Source organism: Topomyia yanbarensis, chromosome 2, assembly GCF_030247195.1.
Source record: "Topomyia yanbarensis strain Yona2022 chromosome 2, ASM3024719v1, whole genome shotgun sequence".
Classification (NCBI taxonomy): domain Eukaryota; kingdom Metazoa; phylum Arthropoda; class Insecta; order Diptera; family Culicidae; genus Topomyia; species Topomyia yanbarensis.
This window is the reverse complement of record NC_080671.1, coordinates 9,854,026-9,874,619: the sequence shown is the minus strand read 5'-3', so window position 1 is coordinate 9,874,619 and position 20,594 is coordinate 9,854,026. Positions and strand designations below refer to the sequence as shown.

The window sequence follows — 20,594 nt, the reverse complement described above, 5'->3', positions numbered from 1 at the left end:
AGGAATATTTTTTTACATGTTGTTGCGTTGCGTTGTGACGATAATTTTGGCAGATTGCACACTGACTTCATCATGTTTGACTGCTGATTATCTAATAAGAGTTGCTTAGGAAATGATAAGTAGGAATTCATACCAATCCGACCCATATTAAAACCTCAACAGCATGGTAGCCATCATTGCCGGCCGCCCCCATCTCCATCGTTCACGGGGAAGGATAAAGGATAAGGTGGACAGGAAGTGTTGATGCTCCACCTACTTAACGGAAGGACGACGATTCATCGGACTATTCCATAGGTGTCGCGGAGTTGGTAGTTTGGAAGGGTATCAGGTCTAGGATTCGCTCCAAGCAAGCGATGCGACCTGTAAAGCATATTTTCTTAGGTAGTTGTTTAGTTAGTCTGCGAGTGCACGATCACTCGAAAAAGAGAAGATCTTGTTTAGTTTTTGGTACTTTTTAAACTCTGGGCAGCCGGCTACCGAGAGTATAACAGTATTTGGACAGAATTCGCTACTTCTTCTCTACGATATATTTATTGGCTTGAAAACTACCGTGTGATAACACATTATACAGGCAAAAATAGCGCGAGATGTTATAAATCAAGGAAAGTATTAGTTATTTTCCATATCGGATTGTTTGTGGAATACAAGTATACGAGCGATAATAACGAACACTGAAGGGAAATATAAAGGACTGTTAACCTGATGCACGGGCTTGTTAGCAATAACGGAGCTTGAAATTAGGTTCGTAAAACAGGCGCGGCGAATTTTCAATACGTATTGACCCGTGATCATAGATACTAGTCAGATTAGTCGTATTGGGGCTAATTTCCGATCAACTATTCATTTTTACGGCATTGTTTTCTCGGCTAGATCTGTTCGCACCCTCTCATTCTGCTACTACTGGCAGAAGGCTGATAGCACCCAGTCGTCGCCGGTCTAAGGACCAAATGTCATCAATAGACTCGGACTCGCGTGGAGGCATGAGATAGGAAACTTGTGAGAATTTTGTTATTCCACCGTTTGACGACCGAATATTTTTTTACATGTTGTAATATCAAAAACGATTTAGCACACGAAAATTAATATACATAAATTTTAGGAACGGTTATGTTATATTTTTGAGACACCCTAATGGATAGTAAATGTTCATTTTTAATATGTTTTAATATCAAAAAAGAATTCAGCGTACCAAAATTACATAAAACCGTACTATTTGAAACGATACGACAATGCTTTTGCTTTAGTCCACCTTTTGTTCTAAGTCGTACCACTGTGCACCCTAGGTCCCGCTTTTTGATTTCGACTTACTATGCACCAAGTTGCAATGTGGGAAAAACTTTCCACCAACCGCGTGCGTGCGAAGTTAGCGGCGAAATTTTTCATGAAAAATAGCAATTTTTATTTCAAATTAGTAAAAACCACCTTCATTGAAAAAATATCTCGAAAACTCAACGTAGGGGTTAGGTATTTTTTACATAGAACGTCTATGCAAAGTTTGAAATAAATCGATTAAGTAGTTTTTGAATGGCAGTTAACACCGCAAATTGTGTTTTTTGCAGAGACGTTCTACAAAAAGCTTCATCACCGAGTCGTTTGCCGATATTTTTGCATAGAAAAACTACAGAATATTATTGAAATAATACATTACAATGTACAAAAGTTTTGATCAATTTGCTTCACCCAAAATTTCTTAAAAAGTCGCCATAATAGTGTTCTTTCACGCTGAAACCCTAATTTCAAGTAGCGCATGACAGTAATATTCACACAAACAGGTGGTCTGAATAACCTGATTCCGCGATTCCCGGGTCCGGTTGGAAAATTTGCGCAAGTTTTCGAATAATTTAAAATACTTATTATTCATTGATCATCGATTTCAATTCCCATTAAATACGTAACAAACAGGATAACACTGAAACAAAGTCACAGATTTACTACCCAATGTATCCCAACCGCGAAACGCCTTATTTGATTAGGTATTGCAACGTCGTTTTTATTTAATTACACAAATATACAAGAAATAATCCGATACCATTAGTCCGGGTCCGGTGCGATTACTGCATACTTCACAGTTTGACTCCGGCAGCGAGTGCTGTTTCGCGGAACTTTTCGACGAGCTTATTGTCCGGATCGTACTTCGCTCTCAGCGTGGTCCACTCGTCGGGATGGTTCGCGATAAGCTCGTTCAGAATTTTCACGGCAAACTCACGCTGCTTTTCCGTACACTTGGCACAGGCATTGGACAGGGCATCCGGGAGGTGCTTCTTGAGTTCGTTTCCTTCCGCCGTACAGGGACCCATATCCATTAGGCATTTGTAGTAGCTGGTGAAGAGGCGTGGTGACTTCAGTATCTCATCGACGTCAATGTTGTCGTATTTGTTAGTATAGGATAAATCCTGGCCGAGAACTACAACCATGGCCGCGGCGAGCACAAACAGGAGCTTCATTTTTGGTTATTAGATTTCTTCGGTTATTCGAACTAGATGTGGCTATCCGTAAGTCGGTAACTAAACTGTGACGAATGCTTAGAACCACTCCTTATTTATACCAGACCCTGAAATGCAAGTTGAGCCTTGATAGATTGGAAATCCACGATGATGCACATGTGCATATTCATTGTAACCTTTATACCTGAAGAAAAAAACTCACCTATTTTCGTCATTTTGTGATGACTTTGCCTTCGGCGTTTCGATCTCTTCTAGCTTCGCACCCCAATCAAATGTAACATTTAACATCATTGCCGGTACAAATGCTACCGGAATCGAGCGATAATTGATTTTGATTAGGATGAGTGGAGCAAATTGTGCCCCCAAAATTGTAGATGATTTTGGGATTACTTGCAGCTTTGTCCGCATATAAATAGAGCAGATCATTGTTGCAAAAACTGTAGTCCACTCATTGCTCTCAGTTCCGAAGGTCCTCCTGAGAATAATTTCAGCCAAGATGAAACTCGTAGTTCTTTGTGTGATCATCGCCTTTGCCGTGGCTCAGGAGGAAACCGGTACGTACACAAACCGATTCGACAACATCGACATCGAGGAAGTGTTGATGTCCGATCGCCTGTACCGGGGCTACTATAACTGTTTGCTGGACATGGGACCGTGCACACCGGAAGGATCTGAACTGAAAAGGTACCTACCGGAAGCGCTGGAGAACGGTTGTGCCCGGTGCACTGAAAAGCAGCGCGAATTCGGAATTAAAGCCATCAACTATCTCATCGAAAATCGGCCCGAAGATTGGGCTATTCTGAAAGCCAAGTTCGACCCGGACAACAAAATCATCGAGAAATATCGCGAGCAGGCCGTCAGCGCTGGTATCAATCTGACCCAATGAGGTGCCGAATAGAAAATTCCAAATGTACAATGACAACTTCAATACTCATCGTTAGATAATTTAAAAAAATGGTTTATGTTTGTGTTTTTTGTACCACCTGAATAAATATTTTATATTTTCTAGTTTTCAACAAAGCAAACCCGCTGTTGCTATATTTATTTTTAGTATCGTCAATCTCGTATAAAAACTACACTTGCACTGTACTTCGAGTATATGCGTGCATTTGTTTTACATTGCAGTGACCGAAACAATCGTTTTTGAGCATGTTTTTGTTTCGTTCCCACTATGATGCTTCCCACAGAAACAGGAACTCGAGAAAATAATCGTCTGGCCAACCTGGCATTGATTTCACGTTCCAGCGTATAGTGTTGGATTATCGTATATCAAAAAATGGCGAATACTTCTACGATTAAAATTAAAAAAACTTAATGAAATGATCGATTATCGCGATATTGACAATATTCGTGAATGATTTTTTTTCGGAATTGGAGAAAAACGACTGTCGCATCTAAATAAAATCTGTTTGTGGCGCGGAAGCCGACAGAATATTTGTTGGATTCTATATTTTTTTTGAACACATCAATTATAGGATAAGTAACACCCAATGAAGTAGTCATTACAAGATTATTATTATTTTCAATTTCAATTCGATTAATGACCCCAAATCGAACCTGTAATATAATAGATAATGTTCATCTAAATATTTTGTTCGTCGAATAATTGCAAAATAGTTAAACGGAAAATATCCGTCTATAAATTAATAAAAACAAGATCACGATTTCGTGAACCGAAGGATTTACGAAACCCGTGACCAAGTTCCTGAAATCATGAATAATAAACCTCGTATTCATGAAACTATTTGTTTTTTTTTTCTAAAAAACTAGTTCGCGTCGAATATATACATGGCGTTACATTCGAATGTTTGGTAGGGTTACTGTGGTTGTTCTCTGGACATGTTTAGTTTTTGTTGTGATCCTTGTTCACAATTTGGGAACACATAGCCGACAGTTAAATGATGTTCATGATTACAGGACCTTTTTCGCGATTTTTGTGATTTCTCATCAAGTTACCGTGATATTTTATTCATGCGTTTGCTATCAGATTTTTCTGTCAGAGTAACGTGATTTATGGTCATGATTTCAGGATCTAAGTCACGATTTTCGTAGTTTCTATTTCGTGGTATTTTGATCATGAGTACAGTGATTCATGCTTATTATTTCAGGATACTAGTCAAGATTTTTGTGTGAGTAATGTGATTTATATTCATGATTTCAGGATTTTTGTCAGGTTTTTCATAATTTATATTCACGTTATCGTGATATTTTAGTCATGAGTAGAGTGATTTATGTTCATTATTTCAAGATCTTAGTCACGATTTTTGATATTTTTGTCATTAATAGTATGATTTATGTTCTTGATTTAAGGATCTTAGTAATTTGCACGTTATCACATTTTATTTTAAAGCTAACTCTCGAATTTGACACGAGGAGTGTTATGATTAATAATGATATTCGTATTTTTTCTTCGCTATATCGCGAGCTATCATTCTTTGGTCATTTTCGGTTTTTGTACTCGGAGTATCTCGACAATATAGACAGGAACATTAATGTATAACTAATAAGCGGGATCTTCTTTCATGAACTGTATCACGAAAATGATTTGCGGCTCTATAGTGTATTTTTAGTGCTCAGTGCGTTTTTTTCTGTCGAAACATCACACTGAACCTTATCAAATGAATAACGATGTTCTAAGTCCTAAAAGTTTTCTTATATCTACTGCTCGTGCCTCTGGCTGGTTGCTAGCAGCTGGACATATATGACATTTCATGGAATAGTGCATGGAACAAAAATGATTCTACGAATAATACTCTAGATTTTGTGAAATAAATTCCATGAAAATTTCATGACCCTGTTACATGAAATTGAAAATGATTAGGGATATGTTCTAAATATCACAAGCACGCAAGATAGATCCTAGGTCAAGTACAAGGAACCATGAAGTAGTTCACGAACCCATGAATAATATTTCATGATTTTGTGAAATATTTTACGTGCACGACTATTGTACTATGAATCATGAACCAGTTCACGAATACATGAATAATATGAACGTTTTATGAACGTTTTCTCGAGCACGGATATTGGGTCGTGACCAATATATTAAGAATCACGAATTAGTTCAAGAGGATTGTATGGATTCATGAATAAAATTCCGAGTTTCATGCAATAATTCACGAGAAAGTATCCAGACCGTTTTGATTTTGTGAGCTAACGTTCCTAAATCTATGAATAACATCATAAGTCAACCTTTGGTTTTGTGAATAATGTTCTAAAAGTTGTGTACTAGTTTACGGACAGATAATCGATTTGGTAATATCGTGGCGGAAAACATGACTTAAGTTCACAAAAAAAAAACAAATATTTCCACTAATAAAAACATTACGCGGGCGTTACTAAAGGGATATTGAACATAATTATGAAAGCCATGATCTTTGTTCATTATCCTGTTTTCGAACAACGTAAGAACGCGGTTGTTCAAAAATTCATGGCACTTTATTCACGATTGCAGGAACAATTTTTTCCGTGTATATATGTTTTAGGTAGAGTAGAGTGGGGTCAGGTAGGTCAGTTTTCTTTAGCGAGCTCGTGCGGTGGTATTTTTGCACTGATTTAGACAAACAGGCACTCGTTGGTAAGGTTATACATCTGGCAACGATTTACCAAAATGATTTTTTGTTTGGCTTGATATTTTTAAGCTACATCTATTAAGGCGAAGGTACTTTTTTCGGTGGTTTTTAAAATCTGAGGGTACGAGCGGTCAGTTTATTCGAGGTTAAACAAAACGGTGAACAAAGCTAGAAAATCAGCTACTTTTATTTGAAGAGTTTGAATACTGCAGATATTTTAAAAATTATTAGCTCAAATAACAGATGGTATTTATTGACGTAATTGAGGTAAGAAATTGAGGAAGCGGCAAATGATGTGGAAAATCATGAAACCAACTAGTGAAATGTTAATCCACCTACTGGTGCGATTGTACCTTTCTCATTAACCAAGCTATGATTCATTAGCTTATGTTCAATATAATTGTAAAACATCTATTACAGTCTTATTATACTTAGCACGTATTACACGACTACCACGAAAGTCGACGCTGACACACTTTAAATAGAAAAGTGTGATATTAAATTAGCTTCATCCGCATGAGTTCAATGTTATCTTCATATGATCATATTTTGAAATGCGGGGGAAATGGGTTTGGAATGTGGCGGATGGAGGGATAAAGGACGGTGGTGTAAGGGTAAGCGGAGGAAGTGGGGCCTGCAAGCACCCAACTGCATATTGTATCTTCCATTTGAGACGTGGATTGAAAAAATCGGTTCAGTCATCATCTAAGAATCGATGTGACTCTAATTGTAGAATATGTTCGGAAACCAGGACTTCCGGACTTGTCGGTAGTAAACAATATATTCAAAGAATAATTGATTAGCAATCAGTGGTCTAGATCTGCGAATCGATGTAATTTGGTGACCATGTCAATAGATTAATAGCCTTAGAAGTATTACGATTGTAACGGTTTATATGGGAAATTTCAGTGCGAGCTTACTAACCAACCTGTAACTCCGAAACCAAAAGTCAAAACTGAATGAAATTCAATATCAGTTAATAGGATTACTGTATCTTTCATTTAAAATCAAGTTTGTAAAAATCGATCAAGAATTCGCTGAGAAATAGTTGCGTTATTAGTATAGGAACTTGACGAGTTCCCGGAGGCATCATGAACCGTCATAGGTGGCCAATGTGGTCAAATCTGCTTTGATTGATCACAAGTGATCCAGACCCGCTAACTAGAGTAATGTTGCACCCATTTTAATATGTATTACATCATTTCGACATCATGGTTGTACCAGTTTATATGGGAATTTGCTGTATGACCGCACTCTTCAACTCGTAACTCCGGAACCGGAAGTCGGATCAACTAAAAATTCAACAGCAGCTTATGGGAGCGTTATATCTTTCAGATGAAACTAAGTTTGTGAAAATCAGTTCAGCCATCTCTGAGAAAATTGTGAGTTTAAATGACATATACGCACATACACACACAGACATTTTCCGATCTCAACGAACTGAATCGAATGGAATATGACAATCGGCCCTCCAGGCTTTGGTTTAAAGTTGATTTTTACAGTGATTTCATAGCCTTTCTTTACATGAGAAAGGCAAAACGTGTAGTTTCTAAGCAGGTGCGTCTGGTTTTTTACTTGCTAATGACTTCTTCGGTGTCCTCGTCATCGCCAGAGTGTGGAATAGAAGTTGTGCATTCCGACTCACGTGATTACTTAACTGCGTGACAATCATGTTTGCGCTTCATAGCAGTTGTTTTTGGAATCTTTTTTCATCTTTATCGATCAATTTTTGTTCTTTTTCCATCGGTTTCTACCGTTTTGCTGCCTCTACTTTTTCTTTTTTCAGCTGCAATTTTTTTTTCTAGCTTCGGTTGTTGTTTTTTTTTTTTTTTGAGCTGTAGCTGCTTGCCCAGCATCACTGAATAAGCGTACAGCTTTACGTCGCTTTCGGCCTCGATTCGATGGTTTGCGCAGTGGAGCTTTGAGAAATGGCAGAATTATAACACAACTCGCAATGAAAAATCGTCATTACAAATTAACACAATAACAAATTCTGTAATAATTTTGCTATTTCATTCTGATCGATATTCGTGAAATTATGTTCTTTTTATAAGTTATTCATGTTACTACTGCATAGAAAATAACTGTTCTTTGTTTTCAATTTCGCCAAGATTTGTTAAAAATCTATAAAACCGTTACCCACCATCTTCGCCTCAAATGTAACACGTTTCACCGGCATGGCAAACTCAATATTCTTCACAGTCAATCAGATCATTTTGACTCAAAATAATTTTTTAAAAGAGTCTAGAAGTTTTTGCGAAGATTGCTTTTGAAAAAAAGTTCGTTTATCGTATTTTATGCAGCAAAACTATTTGAGAAAATGTTACAGAGAATGAATACTTCAACGCGAAAATTATACACTGAAAAATTTTTTAACATTGTTTGGAAAACCAAAAATTTATGTTAAAACTTCAATTTGAAAACCCATTTTATTGAACTCTGTTTGTCAACAAGAACCGAAAAAGCAAGGTATTATTTTAAGGGTAATTGCATCATAAAGAAACTATTAGTAATCAGTCGACATTCTGCTTCTGCCCAAGTCAGACGTGCAATCGAGCCAAGTGAACAACAACTAGCAACCTCTCGATCTAGTGTGCATTGTCTCGAGTACAAAGGAAACTTTTAATTTATTCTTGCCATCATGAGTAAAGTTGACGAAAAAACTCTACTCCGACCCAACACAGCGGACGTTGACTTTAAATTCTGTTCAATAAGATTGAGTTTTCGTGAAGTGGAATACCTGCTGAAAGTGAAGATTCAGCTTAGGCTCATGGAAGTTACGTATCTACAGTATCATCATCTTCGCAATGTAGTACTCATGTCATTCAATACGTTAGCCCAAGCCGAACGTTTCGTTTTGCAGAACAACTTGAAGCACGTGGCTGCAAGTGATAAAGCTGTAATTAAGATTCCCGTGTATATGGAAAAGACTATGTAGATGTAGCTACATGATCTATCACCACGTACCCCTCCTGATTATTAACTGAAGAATACATGTCGCAATACGGAGAAGTAGAATCCGTTACACCTGATACGTGGAGAAATTTCTTTCCGGGTACACCTAAAGGTGTTCTTGTGGTGAGGATGCGGATCGAAAGACCTATCCCCTCCCACTTGACTATAAAACTCAAAACCCGCGAAGCTACTATTAACCAAACTACCCCCATGAGGGGCAAACTCCTACGTGCAAGTATTGTAATCAGACAGCGCACCACGGACAACCTTGCGCGGAAAATACAGAGGAGAACGCATCTCTACCAATTGCCAACGCATCCACGGTAAACCAACCCAAAAAGAGTTTTCAATACCAATACCTAAACCCCACACGGTTGCCAAATTTGTGGCAGCTGTTCAGTCCATATTGACAACTGTCAAAGTAGCATCCAGCTCCCCAAAAACCACTGTAAGTAACATTGGTGAAGATGATAATAACAATGACGACGGATGTACATTGGTCACCCGTAAGTACAAGAAGCAGGAAAGAGCTTCTGATCGCGAGTACCAAGGCACTTTTAACGATGATGATTTTGATGTAAAGAACAGAAGAGAATTAAATGGTCCCCATGACGCAGTAGGCGAGCCGCGAAAGAAGGTGTCCGCTCGTAATAAAAAGTTGCGTGCACGAGATCCAACGGATAATCAATAATATTTGTTTTTCTTTTTATTTTTTACATATTTTAAACACATGAAAGATCCATGACTCCGGTTAGCTACCGCAATGAGCCGTGTCAAATAAACAATTCCATACTAATTTACAGACAAATTGTATTTTTTTAGAGTAAATGTCATTTCAAATCAAAATACTTTTTATCAAAATCTTCTAAAATGTGATAGTTTCCAAGTTATTTTAAGTTTTGTTTCAACAAGAACAATACATTCGTGCAGTTATGCCCTTTTATAATTTATGCACGTTTTTATGCATTAAAAATTATCAACAATCGATTGTTTATCGTTATAAACATAAACAAAACGCCTCTAACAAGAACTTTGAATATATTTTTTTTATATTTCATGCTATTTGCAATCATGAATACAATCATCTTACAAAATATTTTAAAATTTGTTTCAACAAAAAGAATTATTTCGTTCAATTACGACCTTTGCACTAATTATTCGCGTTTCTCCACCAAGAACAATAGCTTCGCCAGAAAAATTCAGAATCACGTACCAGTACCAATTTTCGGCAGTTATATCAGCATGAAGAACAAATGTTTTATTGTTATATTCATTGGTTTACTTTCAATCCATTTAATAATCAATAAATTATATTAACTGTACTTATTGCATTTGGTGCTTGCATATGCTTTGGAGTAGTAAATGGTAATGTAGTGCATTTCACGTTAACCACAATTCTTCATGGGTATAAAAATATTGTATAGCTGTCCTAATAAAAAGAAACTATACACGTATTATAACCCATATGGTAAAATTATTCCATATATAGTTTGGATGATATTCTGAACACGTCGTTAAGTTATTTAACCATAAAACTTTTATTAGGATTGATTATTGACGCAAAAGGTGACAAGTTAGTTTCTTTTCGTTCTTATTGTTTACAATCTTGCAGCTAGCGTAAAACAAACCGCGCACATGTCATCGGTTGTATATCCGACATACAAAGCTGATCGTCACAGGTATTATATATACCGTTTAAAATGTAATTAATTATAACATAAGAATCGATTGTCCGCGAAGAAAGAAGCCAATACATAATGGTCCTTAATAATAATACCAAATTTTATACACGATGAATAATGCGTGTATTACGAAACCTTTAATTATACAGATATATGCAACACTCCTGACTGTCGGCTGTTCGGAGCTGACGTTGCTTTTTTTTTCAAACCGAGCATTTCAAAATTATTTCAATAAACGATAAATCTATCATAAATTCTCGGCAGCCGGCTGCCCAGAGCAATAAACAAATAATAACACTACTGAAAGTTACATAGATCATATCACTCGTCAAGGTGAACCCAGATTTGTGTAACTCTGTACTCCATCCTACTAACAAAAACTCCTTCCCGTGGCAAACGTGGAGATGCACAGGTATACACGGTCTCCATACCAACATTTGTTACATTCCTTCATGACTGTAAGGACGTGGCCGTGACGTTATTGGCATTTCAAAGTATATAACTCTCGACACGTGCACATTGAGGATGGATAGCTACTCCCAGGCCCCATTCGTTGATTCTCTGTGCAACTTCGCTTGTTCTGGTCAATCACGGAGTAGCAACTTCGAATTGTACGGTCATCATGCTCATGCTCAAGAACGTCGGTTCCGACAGCATGAAGTACAAAGTTACTTTACGCACGTCCGAACATGCCGCAGAATCAGGTGATTCGCATTTCTAATGCCAAAAGATTCTGAATCCTGCGGCAGCAGACAAAGGGTTAAGTCGCCGGGAAGCTTTAAGCTTGCTCATACGACCCAATTCCACGCTTTTCTGAACATTCTTCGTTCAACTCCTTGCTCTCCCTTGAGTAATGCTCTTAATATTGAAAAATATACTTCACCTTCACCTTGCTAACTAAATTCCGTTACAACAGTCAAGAACAAAAGGTTTTTCAAAATGCGTATAAAATTTTCTAAAACTTTCTTGTTGACATCAATGCGATATTGGGAACCATTTGAAAGCTACAGAAGAACAAATAAATAAATTAAACTAAAATAATTATTATGGTCTGATGATTCAACTATATCGTAAACAAAATATGACAATATGGTAAATATCGAGGAAAAACCAACTCTTAAATGTTATAGCACCGATCCACCCTCTGACCTCCTCAGTTCAAACGGTATTCAATCCCAATGCCTACCATCACTGAGCAATAATTGCTATAATAGCTATATCTAGCCATGAGCAACCAACAACACTCAGCAATCGGTCAGTCTCACATATATCGAAAATTGTGTTTAGCCTCTTTTAACATTGTATGTAGAGTACTTGAAATAAAGTTTCGTCGTTGCTTTACCGTATTTGACCAAATTATCTATAGCTTCTAAAATTAAGTAGTAATTGCTTCCGTACCACCAACATAGGCTTATGCTTGACACACAGATACAGTTGCTGGCGGTTTGCTTCTTACTCTACTATACCAAATCGTCCTTGACGAATAGATGACTAGATATCAGTTCATAAGCTATATAAGCCATCCACTGAAACACAATTTACAGTATTCTGCCGCACAGTTACATTTGAGGAACACTATCTATCAGGTAAGTTGTGTTTCAAAATCGTCCAAAACAGTCCTAACCAATCAACTATTATTAACCGGTAATCCCTACAAGCAGCAGAATGAAACTTATCCTGCTCATCGCCGGTCTAATGGCCCTGGCCGCAGCCCAGGAAGATCGGTACACCAACAGGTTCGACAACATCGATCTGGATGAGATCCTGAAATCGGACCGGCTGTTCAAGAATTACTTCCAGTGCCTCACGGATATGGGTCGCTGCACTCCGGAAGGCAAGGAACTGAAACGCGTTCTACCGGAAGCCCTGGCACAGTCCTGTGCAAAGTGTAGTCAAAAGCAACGGGAAGCCGGAGATCGCGCCTTCAAGTACCTATCCGAGAACCGGCCGGAAGAGTGGAAAATTCTTCGCGCACGTTACGACCCGGAGAATAAATATGCCACCAATGCCTAAAGGGAAGGAACCATGTCGTGAGCAGATGGGTTAGTTGATTGATTGTTTTATGTTATTTGTTCGATTTTTTTGTTCCAATTTAATGCTCAATTGTTCAAATTAAAAGTGATAATTTCCATTGCCAATAAACCTGATTTAAAATAGATATACTTACAAATGTATAATATTTTCATTTATTAATTTTACTCAACATCAAGTACAAGTATAAAACCAATCGACTCGGTTTGTCGAGATCGAAGCATGTACGTGTGCATTAGGGGGGGGGGGATCATGGTTAATTCACCCGAGCAACGTTTTTACGGTTTCTTTTGAGGTCCCAAGTAACTATACAAAATTTGGAGTCGATTGGTTATAGCCTGCCATCCCGCATTGCATTTGACATTGGTATGGAAATAAGTAGGCGAAAATCAACTTTTTACCGTTTTATTTTTCAAAATACGCCTTTCCTGTAATATGCAAATTATTATGAAGAAGTATATCCCAGGAAGTGGGTGATGCTGATCCATCTGAACAGAGCAAACCTTTTTCGGTTGTTTAGTATTTATTTGACCAAGTAGGGAACTAATCCACAGAGCATTTAATGTGCGTGGGGAATACACATGGTCTTGTTTGAGTGGAATGATGACTGTTGTATAATGTATCAGGATTGAGAATTGAGTTCACGAGAAGGATAAACAATGAGTTGTAGTTAAAACTTGTGGCAGTCATACCTGCACGAAGATCAAATCTCGACAAACATATGATTACGGCCTAAAAGCCAACTGTCAAAATCCACTTTGAACGGAATTTCCGGACAAACCGTTACTAGCCAAACACAGTTCACAACAGTTTAAGAAAGAGAAAACTTTTCTCTTTTGTTTACTACCAACATCTGTGATTGGCGTGTAACGGTTTGTCCGGAATTTCCATTCAAAGTGGATTTTGACAGTTGGCTTTTAGGCCGTAATCATATGTTTGTCGAGAAATGTTTTATTGTCATATTTATTGGTTTGCTTTTAGTCCATTAAATCATGTTCATAATACTAAGTATTCTCATTATATTGAATCCTTTAAGGGGAGCGTCTGGTGTAAAGTGCTCAAAATGAAAGTTATTTTGTTTTACGATTTTGAAGGCAACAATGCAGTGGCGTAGGATAAAAAACTTAATTTTGATTAATTTAATTAAATATGGTACAATGATAATTTTGGAAGTATATTGTCTAATCACTACATTAAGAATCTATTATTTTAGGTATCATGAGGACTTTTGGGAAATAGTGGGAATTTTATCTTGTAACTGAACTCTTAGCCGAGGTTCTATAGTTGTCAAATTGTTCTTTAGAAGGGATGTTCCGAAATATGGATTACGAACAATGCATCGAATGGGAAGCGAAGGTTGATTGTCTATAAACACAAACTTCTTTACTGAAAAATTGGAAAATTTTATTTTTTGCAAAAATGTATTTTTTTGAGAATGCGTAGAGTTGACACAAAAACTCAATGTGATTGACAACGATAATAATATTTTGGAAAATGGAAGGAAAATGATAAAACATAATTTTTCCGTTTGGTCGGGGTCGGTTTTTATGAGCATTTGATTTTTGTTGTACAATCAATTATATAAATAGCCTTTAAGCAGGATTAAAAATAATAAAAATTTCAAAATATTTCACGTTAGTGGCATATTTGAGTGTTCAATTGAATATTGTAATAGAACTCGTGTTTTGGATTTGCGAGCTTTAATTGTGAATAAAAGAAAACATACTGTTCGAAAAAAATTGCTTGCGGTCACGATCACATTATTTCGGAACTGTCAACTTTGGATTCTTAGTATCTTTGAAATATACTACAACGTAAAGTAGCACACGTTTATCTTCTAATAAAATAGTTTTGGAGGTTAACCCTCCTAGAAGTAATTATGAAGTATATATTCTTCAAATAAATTTAGTTCGAGAGTTAAACGACTTTATTGAATCAGGCGGGCAAAGCGTAGTTGGTAAGTCGATTAATTTAAGTAATTAATTTTGAAGAAGACACAAATACTCCGTGTGTTCAGAATATCGAAATATATTAGACTATATGGTCGGTGTTAATTCAGACCGGACTAAATGCCATTGTATTGATTTGGAGAAAATCAATTTAAAGGTTGAATCGCAGCATCCTTTATATTATAATTTGCGATTCTTTTTTGTTATAATTCTTACTTATTGTAACATATTTCAAATCAGCTTAAAAGTCGAAAGTAACTGAAGAAATTCTTTATCCAGCGTTATGATCATATCATTTTTTAAGGTTTTGCGACTTAGTCCTGTCTGACTTAACACTGACCATAGTGAACTTTTCAAAACAACTTCTGCTGTGTATAAATGTATATATAAATAATAAATTTCTAAAGTCTTTGTATTGAAAAGAACTGGCTTTAAGAAAATTTCTGAAATATTGTTTTGTATCTCGATATATTGCATTTATTTAGCCTTCAAATTTTCTACTAAGTTTTTAAAATGACACTATCAACAACTTTGCTGAAGACACTAAATCTTTTACTATTTTTAAAGAGTTACTCTCCACAATCGATTCTAGGAGTTTTCATCACCAAAATTGTTATATCAAAATATGAGCTTTTTATGTTGGAAAGCTGCTTCGGAGTTGCTAAACCTTCAAAGTTGATGATTTCGAAATTATGTGATCCTGATCGTTAGACAAATTTTTGAAAATTATTCCACTTTAAAATTGCATTCATATAAAAGAAATTATAAAAGGCATCTATTAGACTAATTTTGTTTCTGAACTTTCACATAATTTATTCAACTTACATTTAATTTTAACGTTTTCGAAAAAACATCGATTTTCATCAAAAACGCTACGAAAGAGTGTCCCACATCAAATTACATCACGGAAAAAACGCTGTAGAAAAAGACCTATTGGATATTTTCTCCTGAAAATTTGTGTAGAAGTAGTTTAGAGTGTATTGTTTACACTGTATTTTTATCTGACAGTTTTTCGAATATTGTTGCCGATAGATTGAAATCTGCGTGTGTTATAGCAAATACGCGCGTGGAATGAATGGCTATTTGGAATAAAAGAAGTTTAGCGTGGCCACCGAGATTGCGGGAGATCTTTGTAGAGGTTCAATACTAACAATCAAGCCCCTCTTAATATACCTACAGTATATGTACATGCATTATTTTATGAATAGCCATATTCATCATATTCCATCATGAGCATTATATTTTTTTTGCTTATTTATTGTTGTTAAAAGCTATAAAACTAGAAGTTCGTTCTGATATCTTGCATTTTCTGTATGTGGTTTTAGCACATTGTTGTTTTAAATTAGTAAAATAGTTTTTATTTTGTTCTTATTGTGAGGGGAGCGACAATTTTAAATGACAACAAACTCACATACAGCACATCTGATAACTGCGTTGCCTTAGACAAATTCTAAAAGAAAACTGTTCAGTTGTGCGTGCGGTCAAATTCTTTACATTCCTTAGTAGTCTGTAGTTGCAAGTTACTAAATTGAAAATATCATTACCACACAGCGTTACACTTTATTGGGAGCTTCTTCATAACTTCTTATCAAACCTTTTAATACAGTCGTCTGTTTCAAAATACCGACCAGCAAGGTGACATTTCAAGCTTAATATCAACAACTCCCGCTTTACTGGAAAGAATATGTTTACAATGTCGTCGACCGTAATCACAATGATGTTGTATTAAATTTTGAAATAACTAAAGCAAGCGGAAATTAACGGACAAGGTTTTTCGGAATATTTCATGATCAAAGTTCGGATAAGTTCCCCTTATTCGCAGTAGGTAGACATATTTAAGTATTTAATCTTTATCTATAGAGGAACGAACATCGATTTAGTACCTAGTTATTTTGGATTTGGCAGGCGCATGAATCGTTTCAAATGGCGCGATTGGTGGTTTGCTAGCGGACGGATAAGGCAGTAGCTAACAAGAGGATTTACATGAAGCAAGCAGGCAAACCGAGCTGTTACATCAGACCGCTGTGCAGTAAATTTCGCGGAATTGTGCTCGATAGATGCTGGAAGATAGAATCCTTCTTTCTAACATCTACTTTCCGTTCGAAGACACCAAGTGCGCGTTGGTCCTCCACGAGCATGGTCCAGGTCTCGTGCCCGTAGAGAACTACCGGTCTAATCAGCGTCTTGTAGATGGTCAACTTCGTTACGACGGCGAACTCTGTTCGACCGAAGTGTCTTGCGGAGGCCAAAGTAAGCACGATTTCCTGCCACGATGCGTCTACGAATCTCTCTGCTGGTATCATTGTCGGCGGTCACCAGTGAGCCCAAGTACACGAACTCTTCAACCACCTCGATTTCGTCGCCACCGATGCAAACTCGAAGCGGGCGGTTCTCATTCTCTTCTCGTGAACCTCTTCCTATCATGTACTTTGTCTTCGACGTGTTGATGGCAAGTCCGACGCGCTTGGCTTCTCTTTTCAGTCTAATGTAGGCTTCCTCCATCTTCTCAAAGTTTCGTGCAATAATATCAACGTCATCGGCGAAGCCAAGTAGCTGAACGGACTTTGTGAAAATCGTACCACTCGTGTCGATCCCTGCTCTTCTTATTACACCTTCCACCGCGATGTTGAATAACAGACACGAGAGACCGTCACTTTGCCGTAACCCTCTGCGTGATTCGAAGGGATTCGAGAGCGTCCCTGAGACACATACTACGCACATCACCCGATCCATCGTCGCCTTCACTAATTGCGTCAGTTTGTCCGGGAATCCGTACTCGTGCATAATCTGCCATAGCTGATCTCGATCGATAGTGTCCTATGCGGCTTTGAAGTCGATGAACAAATGATGTGTGGGCACATTGTACTCGCGGCATTTCTGCAGTACTTGACGAAGAGCGAACACCTGGTCCGTGGTAGATCGTTCGCTCATGAAACCCGCCTGGTACTGCCCCACGAACTCTCTTGCAATTGGTGATAGTCATAGTATTTGGGAGAGTACCTTGTAGGCGGCGTTCAGCAGGGTGATTGCTCAGTAATTACAGCAATCCAGCTTGTCGCCCTTTTTGTAGATAGGACACACGACACCTTCCATCCACTCCTCCGGTAAAATCTCCTCCTCCCAAATCTTGGTAATCACCCAGTGCAGCGCTTTAGCCAGTTGCTCGCCACCGTGTTTTAGTAGCTCGCTTGGTATTTGGTCAACCCCAGCGGCTTTATTATTTTTGAGCCGGCTGATCTCCTCCTGGATTTCTTGGAGATCCGGAGCCGGTAGTGTAATGTCTTCCGCGCGTGCTCCCAGGTGCGTTACCGTGCCATCCTCGTCGTCTGCTGCATCGCCGTTCAGGTGTTCTTCGTAGTGCTGCCGCCACCTCTGGATCACCTCACACTGGTCCGTGAGAAGATTCCCGTTTGTATCTCTGCACATGTCGGCCTGTGGTACGTGGCCCCTGCGCGAGCGGTTCAACTTCTCGTAGAATTTCCGTGTGTCTTTAGCGCGGTACAGCTGCTCCATCGCTTCGCGATCTCGGTCTTCCTGCTGGCGCTTTTTGGTCCGGAAAACCGAGTTCTGCCTGTTCCGCGCCTGTTTATATCGCGCCTCGTTCGCCCTCGTGCGGTGTTGCAGCATTCTCGCCCATGCTGCATTCTTCTCTTCGACTAACTGCTCGCATTCGCCGTCGTACCAGTCGCTTCTTCGGTCCGGGCCCACCGTACCTAGTGCAGTGGCTGCGGTGCTACCTATGGCGGATCGGATATCTCTCCAGCCATCTTCAAGGGCAACTGCGCCTAGCTGCTCTTCCGTTTGTAGTGCCACTTCCAGCTGCTACGCGTATTCTTGAGCCACTCTGCCATCTTGTAGCCGCTCGATGTTTAGCCGCGGCGTTCGGCTTCGACGAGAGCTATGCACTGTCGAAAGTTTTGAGCGTAAGCATACTGCAACCAGGTGGTGGTCCGAATCTATATTCGCACTGCGATAAGTGCGGACGTTTGTGATGTCCGAGAAGAATCTACCGTCGATTAGAACGTGGTCGATTTGATTTTTTGTTACTTGGTCCGGTGATCTCCAGGTGACTTTGTGGATATCTTTGCGAGGGAAGAAGGTGCTTCGGATTACCATTCCACGGGAGGCTGCGAAGTTCACACATCGTTGGCCGTTGTCATTTGATACGGGATGCAGGCTGTTAGGCCCGATCACCGGTCTGTACATTGCCTCCCTTCCTACCTGTGCGTTCATGTCGCCGATGACAATTTTCACGTCTCGCAGAGGGCAACCATCGTATGTCTGCTCCAGCTGCATGTAGAACGCTTCTTTCTCGTCGTCGGGTCTCCCTTCGTGTGGGCAGTGCACGATGATGATGCTGTAGTTGAAGAAACGGCCGTTGATCCTCAACTTGCACATCCTTGCGTTGATCGGCTGCCACCCGATCACACGTTGGCGCATCTTGCCCAGCACTATGAAGCCGGTTCCCAGCTCGTTGGTTGTACCACAGCTCTGGTAGAAGGTAGCCGCTCGATGCCCGCTTTTCCACACCTTCTGTCCCGTCCAGCAAAGTTCCTTCAGCGCCACGATATCGAAGTTGCGGGGGTGTAGCTCGTCGTAGATTATCCTGTCACATCCTGCGAAGCCGAGCGATCTGCAGTTCCATGTTCCGAGTTTCCAATCGTGATCCTTTATTCGTCGCCTGGGTCGTTGCCGATTGTTCTGGGTCGTATTCTCTTCTGTATTGTTCGTTATGTGGGTTTTTTAAGGGGCGGCTTATAGGGCCTACGCCAACCACCTGTCTCGCCGGTGGGCCATCGTGCCAGGACTGCTTAAGGTCCCACCTGGGCACCAGGACAGGTTTACACCTTCCGAAGAAGGGTAACCCCCCTTCCCTGCCAGCATACGACCAAAGTTCCCACCGGGGTTCGTTACCCGATCTTCACTAAGGTTACTCGTATCCCAGTCGACACCACGAGGAGGCCAGGGCTAGGAGTTACTGGGCAGGAAGCTAAGGACCGCAAGTGGGGTCTATTTTATGCCTTCAGGTACAAGAGGCTTACGCACTGCCCAGTCATTGTCGACCGACCTACCAGCTACCAGCTATCAATCTAATTAAAGTGACGAAAAAATCCACTGTAAAAAATTAGATGCCGTTCCCAAACAAGTGACACATGCTTAGTTGATCAAAACACTTGTTAATAGTAATACTTATACACGTTATTGATCAAAATATTTGTTAGGCATGTAGATGTTTATCAATAAAATCAAGATCTTGATCGTTTAATTTTGCTCTGGACTATTTCTCGTATTTTTGAAAAAATAATATTTGAGTACCAGTATTTTACCGATACTACCGGAACTGACGGCATCAGTACCGTGGTATCGGTTCTCGCCAAAATGGGTTGATACCCACTGAGACGTCCAAAAAATTGTTTCAAAATCGTTCAACGCGGGTCCAACGATGGACGTTTGTTAAACGGTTATTTGGATGTTGTCCAAATTGGTCCAAAGAACGTCCTTCATTGGACGATTTTGAAACCAACCGTTCTTAGAGGGTATTAGGAATCCTAGCTACAAGTTCGACATACAAAGTCGGTCGCTTCAGACACTTAGGTCACAGAGAACAGACATCCATGATCGAACAAATGTATTAATAAAATGTGTGTAAATATTTGAATTTATATACGATAAAACACTAGCGCCGCCACACCAACCTATCCCAACTATCCGTCAAATCCATTCCGGAACCGGTTCAGAATCCTGAATGGATTCTGGCTTCAAGGAAACAACCGATTCCGACTCAATCGGTTGATGCATTTGAGCTGGATTCCATACTGAATCCACTCAGAAGTCCGAACCGGTTGCGCAATGGTTTGACTGGGTAGAGGTAAAACCGCTGTCAATTCAGTCGAATTCAGCGACTAAAACATGACGACAGTAGCGCACCTGGTTTAGATATCCCAACTACCTTCGAAACCG

The 20,594-nt window shown here is 39.1% G+C and overlaps 3 protein-coding genes across 3 annotated transcripts; 2 read left to right on the top strand and 1 right to left on the bottom strand.

Annotated features, from left to right (window-relative positions):
* Positions 1-1,967: 1,967 nt before the first annotated feature.
* On the bottom strand, positions 1,968-2,523 carry LOC131683196 (ejaculatory bulb-specific protein 3-like). Its single transcript, XM_058965034.1, has one exon. The coding sequence runs from the start codon at positions 2,442-2,444 to the stop codon at positions 2,064-2,066; it is 381 nt and encodes a 126-aa protein (XP_058821017.1). The 5' UTR covers positions 2,445-2,523; the 3' UTR covers positions 1,968-2,063.
* Positions 2,524-2,897: 374 nt separating this feature from the next.
* On the top strand, positions 2,898-3,426 carry LOC131683192 (ejaculatory bulb-specific protein 3-like). Its single transcript, XM_058965028.1, has one exon. The coding sequence runs from the start codon at positions 2,941-2,943 to the stop codon at positions 3,328-3,330; it is 390 nt and encodes a 129-aa protein (XP_058821011.1). The 5' UTR covers positions 2,898-2,940; the 3' UTR covers positions 3,331-3,426.
* Positions 3,427-12,211: 8,785 nt separating this feature from the next.
* LOC131683199 (ejaculatory bulb-specific protein 3-like) lies at positions 12,212-12,786 on the top strand. The gene is made up of 2 exons (XM_058965037.1): positions 12,212-12,239; positions 12,315-12,786. The coding sequence occupies exon 2, from the start codon at positions 12,319-12,321 to the stop codon at positions 12,664-12,666; it is 348 nt and encodes a 115-aa protein (XP_058821020.1). The 5' UTR covers positions 12,212-12,239; positions 12,315-12,318; the 3' UTR covers positions 12,667-12,786.
* Positions 12,787-20,594: the final 7,808 nt, after the last annotated feature.

What these genes read in the sequence shown, in the direction of transcription:
- LOC131683196 (XM_058965034.1), bottom strand. Translation starts at nt 2,444, where the DNA reads ATGAAGCTCCTGTTTGTGCTCGCCGCGGCCATGGTTGTAGTTCTCGGC.
- LOC131683192 (XM_058965028.1), top strand. Translation starts at nt 2,941, where the DNA reads ATGAAACTCGTAGTTCTTTGTGTGATCATCGCCTTTGCCGTGGCTCAG.
- LOC131683199 (XM_058965037.1), top strand. Translation starts at nt 12,319, where the DNA reads ATGAAACTTATCCTGCTCATCGCCGGTCTAATGGCCCTGGCCGCAGCC.